General features: G+C 40.4%; 1 protein-coding gene across 4 annotated transcripts in view; it reads left to right on the forward strand.

The window, feature by feature from the left end:
* Positions 1–1,853: 1,853 nt before the first annotated feature.
* The window catches only part of IDE (insulin degrading enzyme), a 68,611-nt gene continuing 56,607 nt past the window's right edge, over positions 1,854–13,857 (forward strand). For 2 of the 4 annotated variants that reach the window (XM_076338784.1, XM_076338785.1), the window contains exons 1-2: positions 2,149–2,266; positions 12,413–12,597. In XM_076338784.1, the coding sequence (XP_076194899.1) occupies positions 2,154–2,266; positions 12,413–12,597 (298 nt within the window). In that variant the 5' untranslated portion in view covers positions 2,149–2,153. Of the gene's footprint in view, positions 1,918–2,148; positions 2,267–7,055; positions 7,291–12,412; positions 12,598–13,857 lie in introns of those variants that run through there. The other 2 variants (XM_076338787.1, XM_076338786.1) reach the window with 2 other exon arrangements.

The following is a 13,857-nucleotide window of genomic DNA, read 5'->3' on the forward strand; positions in this document are numbered from 1 at the left end:
TGTATATCCTAGACAAGATCTACAAGGAAAGGCAGGATTTATCAGAGCAGCTAAATATACACCAGGCCAGCATTAGCTAAATATATACATTTGGCTACACTAGGCTACCAAACTCTGTCAGGACCTGAAAAAGGAATCAACTGCCTGAAACTCTGTATACTTTTATAGCTTTCACCCCTACGTGATAACTGATACAACATGCCTACAACTTGCGTTAACAATAAAGGCACAAGCATTTCTACTATACATTCAACTTAAGAGAGCCACTCCAATTCACCACCTCTTAATCCCCCAGTTGCTTCAGAAAGGGAGGAGATAGATCATGAAGAGGCACTCATTTGGCAGTGCGCTTTCTGCCAGACACAATGGTATTGCCCTCTCTGATGGGATGGCAACGGGGTGGAAGTAAGATTTAAGATCTCACTATTTATCCTGTCCTGCTTCCCTCCGGCCTGGTCTTGACTTTTACATATACTAGGAAATGGAAAAAAACCAGACTGCCTCAAACTAGAATCCCATGAGGACAAAGATATCCTTCATTTTCACAGGAGTTAACATATTGTGTTAAAATTAGGCTCCCACACAGTTCTAAATCCAACCAGTTAATTTAGGTGAAAACTACCAACTGCCTTGCTCCAACCAGGATTAGTTAACCTGAGAGACAGTTCTGTGTCTCAACTGAGGCCAGAAGTGTGGGCGTATTTGATGTGGACACAAATGTTTTAAATTGGGTAGCTCAGGTACTGGTAAGAGCATCTCTATAGCAGTGCAGACCTCAGTGGAAACTAGCAGCTGAATGTCTACCAAATTCCCTGACAGATTTTGTTGACCATATGGAGTAGCATGCTGCCACTTCTAACAACTAATTTGACCAAAGCTGACTAGTTTGAAGCTACTTCCGATACATCTTCAGTCCCATCTTTGGGTGCAGAAATAACCTTAGCTAACTCATCAGGTCCCATCTTTCTACCTTTTTATGACAGGAGGAGGGTTCTGTGAACTTCCAGCTGTGAGATACCACCTGTAATAAAAGGCAAGCAGTGGGGAAGCTAAAATCAGGCATTAAATGTAGCACGTTAAGTTTTATCTATTTTTTTTTTTTAGCTTTAAGAAACAAGACATAGGAAAATAGACACATCTGAAGAAAGCACATTACTAGTACTGCGAACAGTGGGGGGTTTTGGGGCTTTTTTTTTTTTTTGCCTAGAAAGGAATTAAAGCAGCCAGCCACAACCACGACTTTCCCACAGGGAAATCTACCAAGGGAAAAAAAAACAAATCTCCCCAGAAAACCAGATACATGGAGTTATTACAGAAGTTCAACCTTATCTAGCATTTACACCTCGTAAACCCATCCTGCAAGGAGAGTCCTGTGCCCGAAGCGGCGGGGCCCCGGTGCTGCAGACCTCCCGCGGCAGGTGAGAGGCGGCGAGCAGAGTCGCGAAGGAGAGCTCCCACGGGGTAAATTCTCTCCCCAGGGGGACGGAAGATTTTGACACCCGCTGCACTGGCAGATCTGAAATCTCTGCCAGTCAGGACGGCACCGCACCCACTGTACTCAAATTACGAGGCGTCTAATTACCTTTTGTCTTAGCTTTCGCCAGCAGGGACGCGGTGCCCGGCCACCAGGAAGCGGGCGGGCCGCTCCCTCCGCGCCGGGCCGCAAGACGGTCCCTTCGCGGGCGCAACCCAGCCCCGCGGCGGCGGGGCCGCTCCGGTGCCCTTCCCGCCGCTGCCCCGTCCGCCTCCGCCGGGTGCGGCTCCCCGGCCCCCCCCGCCGCGACGAGTGTCGCCCCGGCTCCCCGCCCAGCCACCCACCCCCTCCGCCGCCTCCGCCTCCTCCCAGAGGCCCCCTGCCCCCTCCCCAGCCGCAGCCCCGGTCCTCCCGGCAGCAGAAGCAGCCTCCCGCACCCCCAGGTACGGGCCCCGCTAGGCCTGGCGCGGTGGCGGCGGCCCCGCCGGGCGAGGAGGGCGGACGGGACCCCGAGGGCGCCGGGGAGGGATTGGCCAGGCGACGAGGGGAGGCGGGCGGAGAAGATGGCGCCGCCGCCGGTCGCGGCGCCGAGGAACGGCGCGTGCTGAGGCGAGCGGAGCCGGGCCGGGGCGGGCGGCAGCGGCGGGGAGAGGCCGGGCGCTGGCGGCGGGGCCGGGATATGCGGCAGCGGTTGCTTCCTGTGCTGAGGCGGGCTCTGCTGGGCTTAGCGCGCCCCTGGGCCGCCCCGGCCTCCCGGTTTTTCCCTCAGTGCCGGCGGCGCAGCTTTCTCGGGTACGGTGCGTGTGCGGCGAGGGCCAATGCGGGTGGGCCGGGGCAGGCCCTCGGGTCCCGGCACCGTGTGACGGGCCGTGAGGTCGGACATCCGCTCCTGTCCCCCGCTGTGTTGTGTAAGAGGTGGCGGCGCGGCCAGGGGAGTGCCCTCCCCTGCCCCGAGTGCGGCTTCACCCCCGGCTCTGTGGGGAGCCAGAGGAGCTCGGGCCGAGGCCGCGGAAACGCGGGGCTGGCGACGAAGCCCTTTGGGGGGAAGTGGTGGGGGAGCTGGGGGCGGTGGACCCGTGTGTGCCGGGGAGGCCTGCGTCCTGCCCTGTCCTGCCCGGCACGGCCCGCCTGGGAGAGCCCGGTGTGCGGCGGGGCTGTTGTGCTCGGGTATCTCCAACTGCACCTCCGTTGACAAAGCAGACTTGGTCATCAGCCGTAGGGCTATGGCGCGGCTTAGTTGCCCGGTGGGCTTGCTTTGTTGTTTTTTTTCCTCCCTCTCCTCAAAAAAACCCGGAATTTTCACGTTGCTTAACTTGCCATGTCTTCCTAAGCCATAAATATATTAAAAAAAGTTTAAATTCTTCAAAAAGAAACTGCCATCAGAGTTACCCAAAGTTGATGGGAGCGGCCTCTTCAGTTTGTGACGAGCAGTCTAGTACTGGCATTGTGCGGGTCTTGTTTTTGTGTGTGTGTGTGTGTGTTACCAGCTCCAGTGGAGACAGTCAGTAACCTCGATCGAGGGAGGAGCGGGCAGGAGGCTTGGCCTGGCTCACTTTAGGGGCAAATTAAACTGCGTAACAACTCGGCAAAGTTTTTCCAGGAAGGGAGCTGAGTAAGGGAAAGAGGCTAAGTTGTTTTCTTTCTTTCTTTAACGCTGTATCTGTTATCTTAATACCAAAACCTATATTTAACACTGCAAAAGTAAGAGACATCAAAAGTAGCATCTTTCGGGGGAAAAAAAAAGTGAGTTACGATGACTCATGCTGTCAGTGCTCGTGTGTCAAAATTCGGATGCACCGCTATTGTTCATAATTGCTATGTATGCTTCAGTATTGTAAAGGTAATCCACAATGTATATTCGGAGCTAATGCTTTTCTCAGGCTGTAGTTTCTCCTGCTAGATTACTCCTCTTCAAGCATGTCAATATATGCAGTATTTGGACTTAACTTTATATATGTGAGTAGGCCTGTTGTGTGTTCATACTGCCTACAACCATGATTTAATCATCTGTTTAATTTTAATTGGGAATTAGGATTTACATAAATAATAATGAAATGAGAGCAGGCATAGTGCTTTCACATGATGATTTTTTTTAAGATGACGAACGTGAAAATTAAGAATCTTTTTTTCAATTACATGTTCCCTGTTTCCATTTCTGAATTTTGTTCATACTTTCACCTTTTTTTCAGCTTTAACTTTTTCTTCTCATATAATTTTTAACCTTCATCTGTGCGTCAAGTAGCAAGATCATTTCTGTTAGAAATTCTTATCTCCTCTTTTTCATCTCATGTACAGCATTGAAATTATCTATTCTAGTTGGGAAGTTCCTGGAAGGGTTCATATTTGCATGTTTGCATGCTTTTTTGCTCCCTTTCTCCTTCCTGTCTTCAGTCGCTTGGAAGGCTGTGGCTTAATCCCTTAGACAAAACGGTACCTTTGGGAATTTGATCGAAGTGTCAAGGATATAACTTATTTTGCACATGAATACAAAAGTAGTTCCCTACCCTGTTAGGTTCAGAAGAAGAAAGAGGGAAGGGACAAAAAGTTCATTACCTCCAGTGTTTCACTGAACTGGAAGGTGTTAGGCTCCTAGCTAGGGGTCACTGCAGGTTATTGTAGAAGTCATTTACTAAAAATACTGTCAGACCATTTGAGAGATCACACGTTGGGTTGATAGTTTTGATACATTAATTCTATTGTATTAGATGCTTTCATAATAATTTTGATATATTGATCTTTTAACAAGATAGGAATCAAAAAGTTTGTAGTAAAAATGTCTGTAGAGGAATTGATTAATTGGTTTTGTGTTTAGTTATGCATTTGTATATGCATGGTCTGTCAGTGAGCATCTTTATCTTCTCAGCTTTTATGATGTCCCTAAGTTGATAAAATATGCTTATGAGATAGCACTGTATATATGTAACAAGGTGATTTTTGATGGAGCTTGTTTGAAAGTTGCTTCGCTATAGCTTTCTATTTAGATCTGACCTTCTGCAACTTGTTTTTAGAATGAGTCAGAGCTATAGCTTGCCTGAACAATTGGAATGGAAAAAAATGCTGTAGAGTTGAGAGTTTACTTACAACATTAACAGTAGAACTAGAATTGGATAGTCCAAAATCATAAAAACTAAACCACAAAACAGGTAAACAGCCAGGACTTCCCTTGTTGAAACACACCACTGACTCTTGTGAACTGCTCGTTGTTGTAGGTCTGTTGGTCATGTCAGAGCTCTAGTGTTAGATAAACAATTGCTTTTAATGTAGGATTACAGTACTTTTCATGATTCAGAATCCTAAAGTTCTGTTTTTGTTGCTAGATCAGATTTTCTTGCCAGTTCTCTCATCTTTCTGTGTATTTCTTGTTGTTACACAGTATAACTAAAGTTTTAGTCTCATCTTGTTTTTTTAATTCAGACCTCACAAGTTTTTCTTTTTGAGGGTATGAGACAGATGGTAGCATAAAGTGTTAAGTGAGTTGGCTTTACAAAGAGCCTTGGGCAATCTGATGTGCTACTTGCAGATAAAATGTATGAAATACACATCAAAATACAGTTAGAATAAAGCACAGAGGTCTCTCCTGTAGCATCCAGTTTTATGTTTCCTAGCGTGTGCAGGGCCATGTGCTAGACACCACTGCTGCGCTGTGGTTGTGGACCAAGCCCTGCAGCTGTAGGGTGGTGGAGGAAAAATATCAGGAAGGGAGGAAAACCACTGGCTTGCAAGTATTTGATGAATAAAGCAATTAATTGGATTAATGAGTACATTTCCGAAAAAAAGTAAGTAAAATACACTTTCAGGCAGCTGGTCATGTAACACAGAAACTAGTCTTATCAGTCTTGTTCTTAGCACGCAGTTTGAGACTGATGAAAATAACGATGCAAGCCAAAATACTATGCCAGATTTGCGAAATCATTCTGAAGATCCTATATAATCATATCGTCTAAAGATTAAAACCAGATAATTTTGCTTAAATTTAAAAAAGAACCAATCTTTCAAATAATGAAAGGCTTCAAAACCCTTTTGGAATTTGCCTAATTTTCAGAAATCTTGTAAAAAATTGAAGCAAGTGCTAGGAAAAGATTAATTTCAATTGTTTTCTATTTCTGGTGAACCTGGACAAAACTTGTTTACCCTGGAGGGTGTGTTTTGATGAATTGTTTGAGGTGATTCTGGGAGAGAGAGGAAAAGTAAGCCAAAGTGATTTAGAAATTTTTTAAAACTTGTTATCCTTTATTGCTATGTCTGAAATCAGATTGTATAAAATCCTGCCTTTTTGTTTGACTTTTTTACCCAGTGCTTTGGAAACTGTGGAATGGTCCAAGTTAAGGGACGTAGTTTTAGGTCAGTAAATTAGCTTTATGGTGTCTTGATTGTATATCCCATCCTGTTTGACCAACGTAAGACTGTTGAAAACACTCATCGTTTTACTACTTGGGCCAGTTACTCAGCTGGGGCCTGATCTTACATGTGAAGCTACCAGGACCCTTGTTTTTGCCAAGTTCACACGTGGTATTGTCTCATTAATGCTACTGGTAATTCCTGTACACTGGTGTGTAACACCAGTGTTTCTACTGTCACGTTGGCACTGAAACCTGTGGCAGACCAAGTTTTACTGCTGTCATCTAGAAGCTTAAGAAGCTGGACCTTTCTGGGAATGAGAGCAAGGCAGGCATCTATCCTGGCTACCACCATTAGGAGGGAATTTTCCGAGTCAGTTACAGACTTGGCAAAAAACTGCAGACCGAGGTTCTGAAAATGCTTTAATTGTAGTGAGACTTCAGAATTTCTTCAAAATGAACTACATAATAAAACCTTATAAATATTCATCATCTTCAAACTTGCCTGATTCAGCATGATTAGTTGTTCTTAATAACTTGGTAGCGCTGATTATATCATTGTGGGTCTTTGTGGTTGGAGCTTTTGTGTATGAAGTAATATGCTGAATTCCTGGTGAGTTTAAAAGTGATAAAACATGTTAACATTTTGAGCAGTTTATCTACTTATGCAGTCTATCTGCCTGTGTATGCAATCAGATTTATTTAGATCAGCATCAGGAATGTGTTGGGATCTTATATACATTCTCTAGCTTCATGACAAGTAAATTCACAGAAGATTGATGCTTTATGGATGTTGAATAATGTGAACTGTTTTAATCTCTAAATGTGTAAAAGAAGGATTGCTAAGTTTGTCTACTGATTAACCTGTAACTTGGAAGAGTTATGGATAGTCTCCTGAAGTATCCTTTATGGTAATGGTCACCTGAGTTGATTTAATTTGGGGTTTGGGTTTGTTTTTTGTTTTTTGGGGTTTTTTTGAGATTACTCTTTCTCTGCTCCATTTTTTTATTACATTCTTGGTAACAGAACTTAGTAAAAACATATGTCTGATTTTAGGAAAAAACCTGTACTGCCTACAGTTTAGTCTAAAAAATAATTTTTAATTATAGCATACAAGTGAATCAAGAAGTTAAGAGAGGAGGTAGATTGTTGGTTGACTTACCGGTAACGTCACTGTTACACATAGAAGGATGTCACAATGCCATTGAATTCTGCTGCTATTGTGAGGAGAGGTAGGTGCAAGAGCCAAAGAGGAGGGGTGAAGACCTGTGGAAGAATGGAGATTTATTTTGTTGTTGCAAAGCTACGAGCTTGCAACTGAAGAAGTTCATGGACTCCTCCAGAGTGCTCAACTCGGTGCGATCATCCCTGTAAGAGAGGTGAGAAAAGTCTGGCTGGTAGTTCTGCAGCGCTGGGCCTCCTGCCGAAGCACACAGCACTTCTTTCACTCCAGGCACTGGCAGCTGAAGAAATCTTCATGTAAGTTACCAAGAACTGTAAACCAAGATGGATTAGTAAATAATACAGAGAACACGTTATCGATGGTAGCTCCCTTGCAGGACAGGGCAGAGAGAGGTTTTGGCTCAACAAAGGTTTCACTTCACTCTGGTAGATGGTAGGCAATTAAGTTTGGAATTAAAAAAAAATAAAAAGAAATGGATATAAATAAAGAACTTGGAACGGGTGCAAAATGTGAGATTGAATATTACTGTGGTCTTTGTAGAGTTTCAAAGACACAGAACGTGAGTAAGAATTGTATTGCAATCAGCATAACATACCAAGTGTATTCAAAAGGCAGACAGATGAAACATAAGTTGAAAACGAGGAGCGATTCAGATCCTAGTATATACAAGTGTAAACTTAAAGGGAGTGTGTTGGAACACCCACAGATGTGTCCATAGAAGTAATTTGGGTTCAGTTGCATAAAAGCTTCAAGGAAACCCCAAATTTTAAGGCAACTGATACAAATTGAAAGCAAGCATCAAAACCTGCTGAGCTGGTAACTGTTTGTTGCCATTCATCTGGTTACTTCAAGCTGATTAGTGTTTATAGCCATTCATCTGGCTCAGACCTATGTACCAGCATTTGGCTTAAATATGTGAAGCCTGTCATGGCAAAAAAATCTTGAAAAGTGCTTTGGCGTTTGTGCTCCGGGGGTCATATTTTTATTAGCTAGTTACATTCTCACGTTGAAGCAACCCTCAGGAGTTTCTGTTAATTGGTTTTCAAATATGGTCCTTTAATTGTTCAAACATTGAACTAAGATTTGACTACACTGGCTAATTTTTAATTAAAGTAAGTTTACTAAAATAACTTTGAAAGATGAAAATAGTTAGGCAGAATCATATATCACTTAATCCTACTCTGTAATACTCTGGTTGCAGGTGGAACCTGGCATCCCCAGAGAACCTCACTGGTTCCAAGGGACTGCCTGCCTGGAAATCATTACAAAAACTGGGCCTCAAAGAATAGAATATGATTTTACTTCAAAGTGCTATAGTTTAAAATTCAGCGTTTGTTTAAACTGATACTTTTCTTGTACAAGTGAAGTAATTTTGATGATGAGGAAGAATGTTTAATATTTCCTAGTCATTGAATAGGGACACTGCTCTCAGTTCAAACATCCCCATTCTTTTATCCTTTTCTTTCTAGCTCTGTCATCTTGCCACCTGTAATTTTTGAGCCAGTGGAAGAATTCCCAGTGCCACAGTAATGCTTTGTATTTGTTCCTGCTGTCTTTGCTTCATTGGATCTTTGTTGCTTCTGTTTTGTGAAAGTAGTATGACAGTATTTCTTTTAATGACATTTTTGTTAGGATATTAGCTCTGCAATAAACATAGCATCTAGTTTGTGGATTAATTTCTTTGCTACTGACCATCAGCATTCAATGCTCACTGTAATGACAGCGTAGCAAGTAGATATAGCACATGTACTTCAGGACAGCATCTGAACACGACTTTAGGAATTAAGCTACTTCTCAAAAAACAACAAGAAATACAGAATTCTTTCTGTTTCCATTACCTTTTTTTTCCTATGGTCAAAAGCAGTTCTATTGTCAAAAAGTGGTTTGTGGTGTTTTAGGATTCTTGTGTGAAAGAATGGAACATGGTATTGTTATCAGGCAATTGCACTTAGAGAACTTAGAAGTTGCACAGAAAAGCAGTCATATGAGGGAATGTTTAATAGTATGTCTTACAGTTTACTCCTTAAGAAAAAGTCCTTGTATAAATACTCTATCTTAAAGTGAAATTTTATTTTCTAGCTATTGTATTGGAGTAACATAGCACCAGGAGGAACAGTACTTAAGCAGGAAGGTATTGGTCTTGTTCTTTTGATGCATTGCCTTCCAGGAATATTGTATAGTTGATCTGCCTTTGCTTTTATATGACTTGTCTGGTACTACAATTTAGTTTGCAGGGAAATAATTGTGGGTTAATCATGCAAACCCATTTGAAGTTGAAGAGAGTGTTGTATTCACAATGCCCATTGAAATAGCAATGAAGATGGAGATAAAAGTTTAAGTCCTTGGTTTGAAGGCTTAATTACTGATTTTGACCTTTTGAAAATTGTAGTTTTTTTCTGTACTGAAATATGACTGCCAAGCTGGAAGTAGCCTATGAAGGAGGGAGAAGTAGGGAATGATAATAAAATGAAGTGCAGGTGTACGGCTTCACAAGACATCAATTGAAATCTCATAAGATTTCACAGAAGCTGTGTAATTTGATGAATCACATTGGAAAGATGAGTCATCTGAATGAACAGTAAAGTTCTGTGACTTAATGATGAGGTGTAGAAATAACAAGGAGATATCAGATGACAAGGAAATTGTATAACATTTAAAAAAAAACACTTGAGAAGTTTGTAGTATATATGCATCTTACGATAAGCAACTAGTATCTTAAGGAGATGGAATATTTTAGCTGAAAAGCAAGTGATAGGTGTTCCTTAGCAGAGGTGAAATCAGGAGATTCAGAGACCTCCTTGCTCTACATACTTATATTTGTCAATCCAGTAGAATTGTGTGCAACTGAAATACAATTAAGAACAGTTTAGTTACTGATTTTCATATATGAAAAGTAGTATCTATTCTCGCTTCATAAATTTTACACAGTATCTTAAGTTTAGTAGAGTATTTCTACCTAGGACTCTGAACTTTGAACAAGGAGGCATTTTTTAAATCATAAACATGGATTATATCAGTGCTGTTGACGCAGAGAAACATAGATATTGCTGTACTTGGAGTATCCTTTGTTTTTGAGTGGTATCTGCATTTTTTCAGAGGAAGGAAGCCCATAGATATTCCAAGCAGGATTAGCCTGAGTACAGGGTTAAACTAGTGGATAAATGACAGGTTTAAATGAGAGTGTAGACATTTAAATTTAAATGCAGCATTTCAGTTACTCTTTAGTGATTACGTTTGACGGCTTTTTTTTTTTTTTTTAAGTAATTCATAGTGTGAGAACCATGTTTTACTAGTGGAAGTGTTTCCTTCTGAAATACATTGAGATACACATTTTTGAAAGTTACTTCATATTGTTTATGGCTCTTGCTTAGAGACATTCAGATTCTGATTATTCATTGATGCTTTCTGTACTCAGTGCTTCTATTTTTTTATTTGGGTTATAATTCTTGTTTGTAATTCTGCTTGCTTTCATATAAGGGTGTGTTATAACTTAAGTCTATTTAAAAGTTCCAAAGTAATCTTTTTACTTCTTTCAAAAGTATTCAAAGATCTAATGCTTACTTTACTGCTTTTTTTTTACAATAATATATTCTCCAGTTTACATATGTATCTCCTTCCTCAAGCATAAATCCAGTCTTAGACAAACTTTCACTCTGCTACAGGTAAAATCTTAATTTTCTGTTTGTGAAACACTGTTTTTCACTGATTCTACTGTAGACATTATGTTCATAAACTTTCTATCCTTAACATGCTGTTAATAATGAGCTCTTTATCAGCCCCATTATAATATATAATACCAACACTGATGACTGTGCATCAGCAGATGGCTGTTGTTTTTATACCATAGAATCGTAGAATCACATGAATAAATGGGAAGGAGATAATCCAGAGGGACAGTAGCTCGCAGAACTGCTTCCCATTTTGAGAATGATACAGTATTTTAGGAAGGAAATTTTATTAGCTGACTTCCTTTTTCATTTGTAATTTTAAACTGTAAATAAAATATATCATCAAATTTTCTTTTCTGAAGTTGTTTTTGTGTATCTGGTAACATTGAGTATGCAGCTGATTTGCTAGCTAGAGTTAGTTAAAATGTCATGACTGAAGACCTGAAACAATAAGTATGTTGAGAACTGTGCAGTCCTTCATGTTCCACATCCCATATGGTCTTAAAGCTTGTAGTCTTAAAACTTGGATGAAGTTCCTTGAACTGTACAACCTGAAAATGGAAAAGTAAATACTGTGAAACTCCTTGTTATCTATGTGATACCAACGGGACCATACAAAATTTCTCATGCCCTCTGTGTATGTGTTGTGGTGGGGAGTTAGACTCGGATTTGGTTTTCTTTGTAAGTGAAATTAGTTCAGCAACGACTAATGAAGCTCATGTAGTAGGTTACTTGGCAATATGGCAAGCAACATTTTACCACAGGAAAAGATTGAGTTTGATTGGTACTATGTGTTTATAACAGGCCGCATTCTAAAACCCTTCCTTTAAAACAGGGTTAGAATTCAGTGGCTGTTACATACAGGAATACAGCACATGATTGGCTCAGAGCATAGCTCTCTGATTTCCCATTTCTGGGGTTTGCTTATTTGTGTGTGTGTGTGGTTTGTCTGGGGTTTTTTTGTGTTGGTGTTTTTTGTTTGTTTTTTTAACATGCAGCCAAATGGTTCCACTCTACCTCCCCAAATATTGAAGTCTGAATGTCTCACCTTTTCACTTGGCATTTTAAAAAATTGAATAACCAGAGTTTATAATTTCAGAATCACACTTAGTTTCTTAGCATTTCAAAATTGTGCCATTAAAGCAGCATGTCTCATAGCATGTCTGTTAAACTAATAGTAGAAGTTTAAACACGTGAGACAGTCTGTTCCTGTTTATCATGGCGATTCTGCAGTGTGTTTGTATTTTTATGGCAATATTGTAAATGGTGTCACCCTTTCTTGCTTGAGTGTACAAATCCAGTGGTTTATTAGTAAAATTTTGTTTATCTGACAATTGCAAAGTTACAACATTCATAATATAACCACCAATTCAGACACATGAAATACTTTCCTGAAGCCTGAAAGTATACTTGAGATAGCAATGTATGCTTAATTTAATTTCATTTTTATCATAATTGAAAAAGGGGATGATCTTTCTTTATTAAGTTATTTTTTTAATTACTGTTAGTATGAAACTTGAAACATTAAATGATGTGATCTACAGTTTTATTATGTTACTTGGTCGTTTTGTTTTGTTTTAACAGCAATATCTCTCAGGATTTGAACTATACTTTTAGGCCAGTTCTGTGAGTTTTGCATAGAACTAGATTTCTTGCTGTCAATATCTCCCAGTATTCTCTAACGTAATATTAAAATATTAGCAGGGCTTAAGTAAAAATGGTAAGTGAAATTTCTTCTGTTTTCTTTAAGGTTTCAGAAAGAGACAAACAACAAAATGAACAATCCAGCTATTAAGAGAATAACAAATGAAATTATCAAATCACCTGAGGATAAACGAGAATATCGTGGGCTGGAATTGGCAAATGGCATTAAAGCTCTTCTCATTAGTGACCCCACCACAGATAAGTCTTCAGCAGCACTTGATGTGCACATAGGTATTTAATGCTTGTTGTGTTCATTATGTCATTAATAAAAATGCTTTAAGTTTTGGTATCTTAGTTGCAAATAAACTGACAGGAGTGGTATCCAGTTGGCAGCCTAGCCTTTTATTGTAATTTAGAGTTTGTTTAATTCTTTGACACATCAAGTTGAAAATTATTAGAGCTAATTAAATTCTCTTATTGTACTCTGTGTTTACTCAAGTGTAGCTCAGTCAGTAGAAAGACTTCTTTTAACCATTAAGTTTCATGTTATGAAAGATCTTTTGTAAGCAGAAAAGGGGTGGGTGTGAGTGCAATTATTTCAGACAGCTCCATCTGTCATATCAGACTTTTTTTTTTCCTCCCATGTTAAGTTGTTGATGTGTAGAGGTGAGAAAATGCTGTAGTGCTGGAGGAGTTGGAGAGGCACTCCCTAACTCCAATGATGCTTAAGTGTGCAAACAGAAATATTGGAAATAGAAGAGGAAGGTAGTTACTTTGACTCTTTGGAGTAATAGAAGACTTTTCTTATATCTGAGGTATTTCTCAAGCTTGTGTAGTTTCTCAGTTGCTTGGAAAGTATGATGCATGCACACATTACCTGAGCATCCTTACTCATTACCTAAGCATCCTCTTGCCATGTTTGTAGTTGGGAGCTCTTGCTGCTGTTGGTGTTAGGACAGAAGTAGTAGAGTAACTTTGAAAACTTCTGGCCTTTTTTTATTATGGGAGATGGCTGTCACAAATCATTATCTAGTTCAGAGGATCCTAAATGTGGTTTTGTTAGGTACTATGACAGTAATAGCCAACTGCAGCATCCAGGTCTTGCACATGTACTGGAGGAGATGTATCTGTTGCCTTCATCTCTACTCTCCCATTGCACTTTGTTGCACACTCCAAAGCAGGACTGCCAGACTCAAACTTCCATGTTTCTGGCTTCTATTCTTGCACATCATTATTGTCTTTTAATCTGTCTGCCTTCACACCTACTAGCTGGTCATCAATAGCTGCTTGTGTTCAGGCAATTACAGGTTATCACCTGTAATAAATACCTCCTTAACTGTGGTTGGCAATTGCTGCCTTTTACCACAGTGCAGTTATTAAAGTCAAGGTATAGAAATCAGAACATTGTGATCTGCCAGGTCTTTACAGATTATGAGTCATGGACTTTAATTGAAAAATTGTCTCTCTATAAGGATGCAGGCTGATCTGGAGAGGCAATTTGAGATGCTAATTGGTTCAGTTACTCATTCTAAATTTTTTTGTTAGATTGAG

This window comes from Aptenodytes patagonicus, chromosome 5 (assembly GCF_965638725.1).
Source record: "Aptenodytes patagonicus chromosome 5, bAptPat1.pri.cur, whole genome shotgun sequence".
Classification (NCBI taxonomy): Eukaryota; Metazoa; Chordata; class Aves; order Sphenisciformes; family Spheniscidae; genus Aptenodytes; species Aptenodytes patagonicus.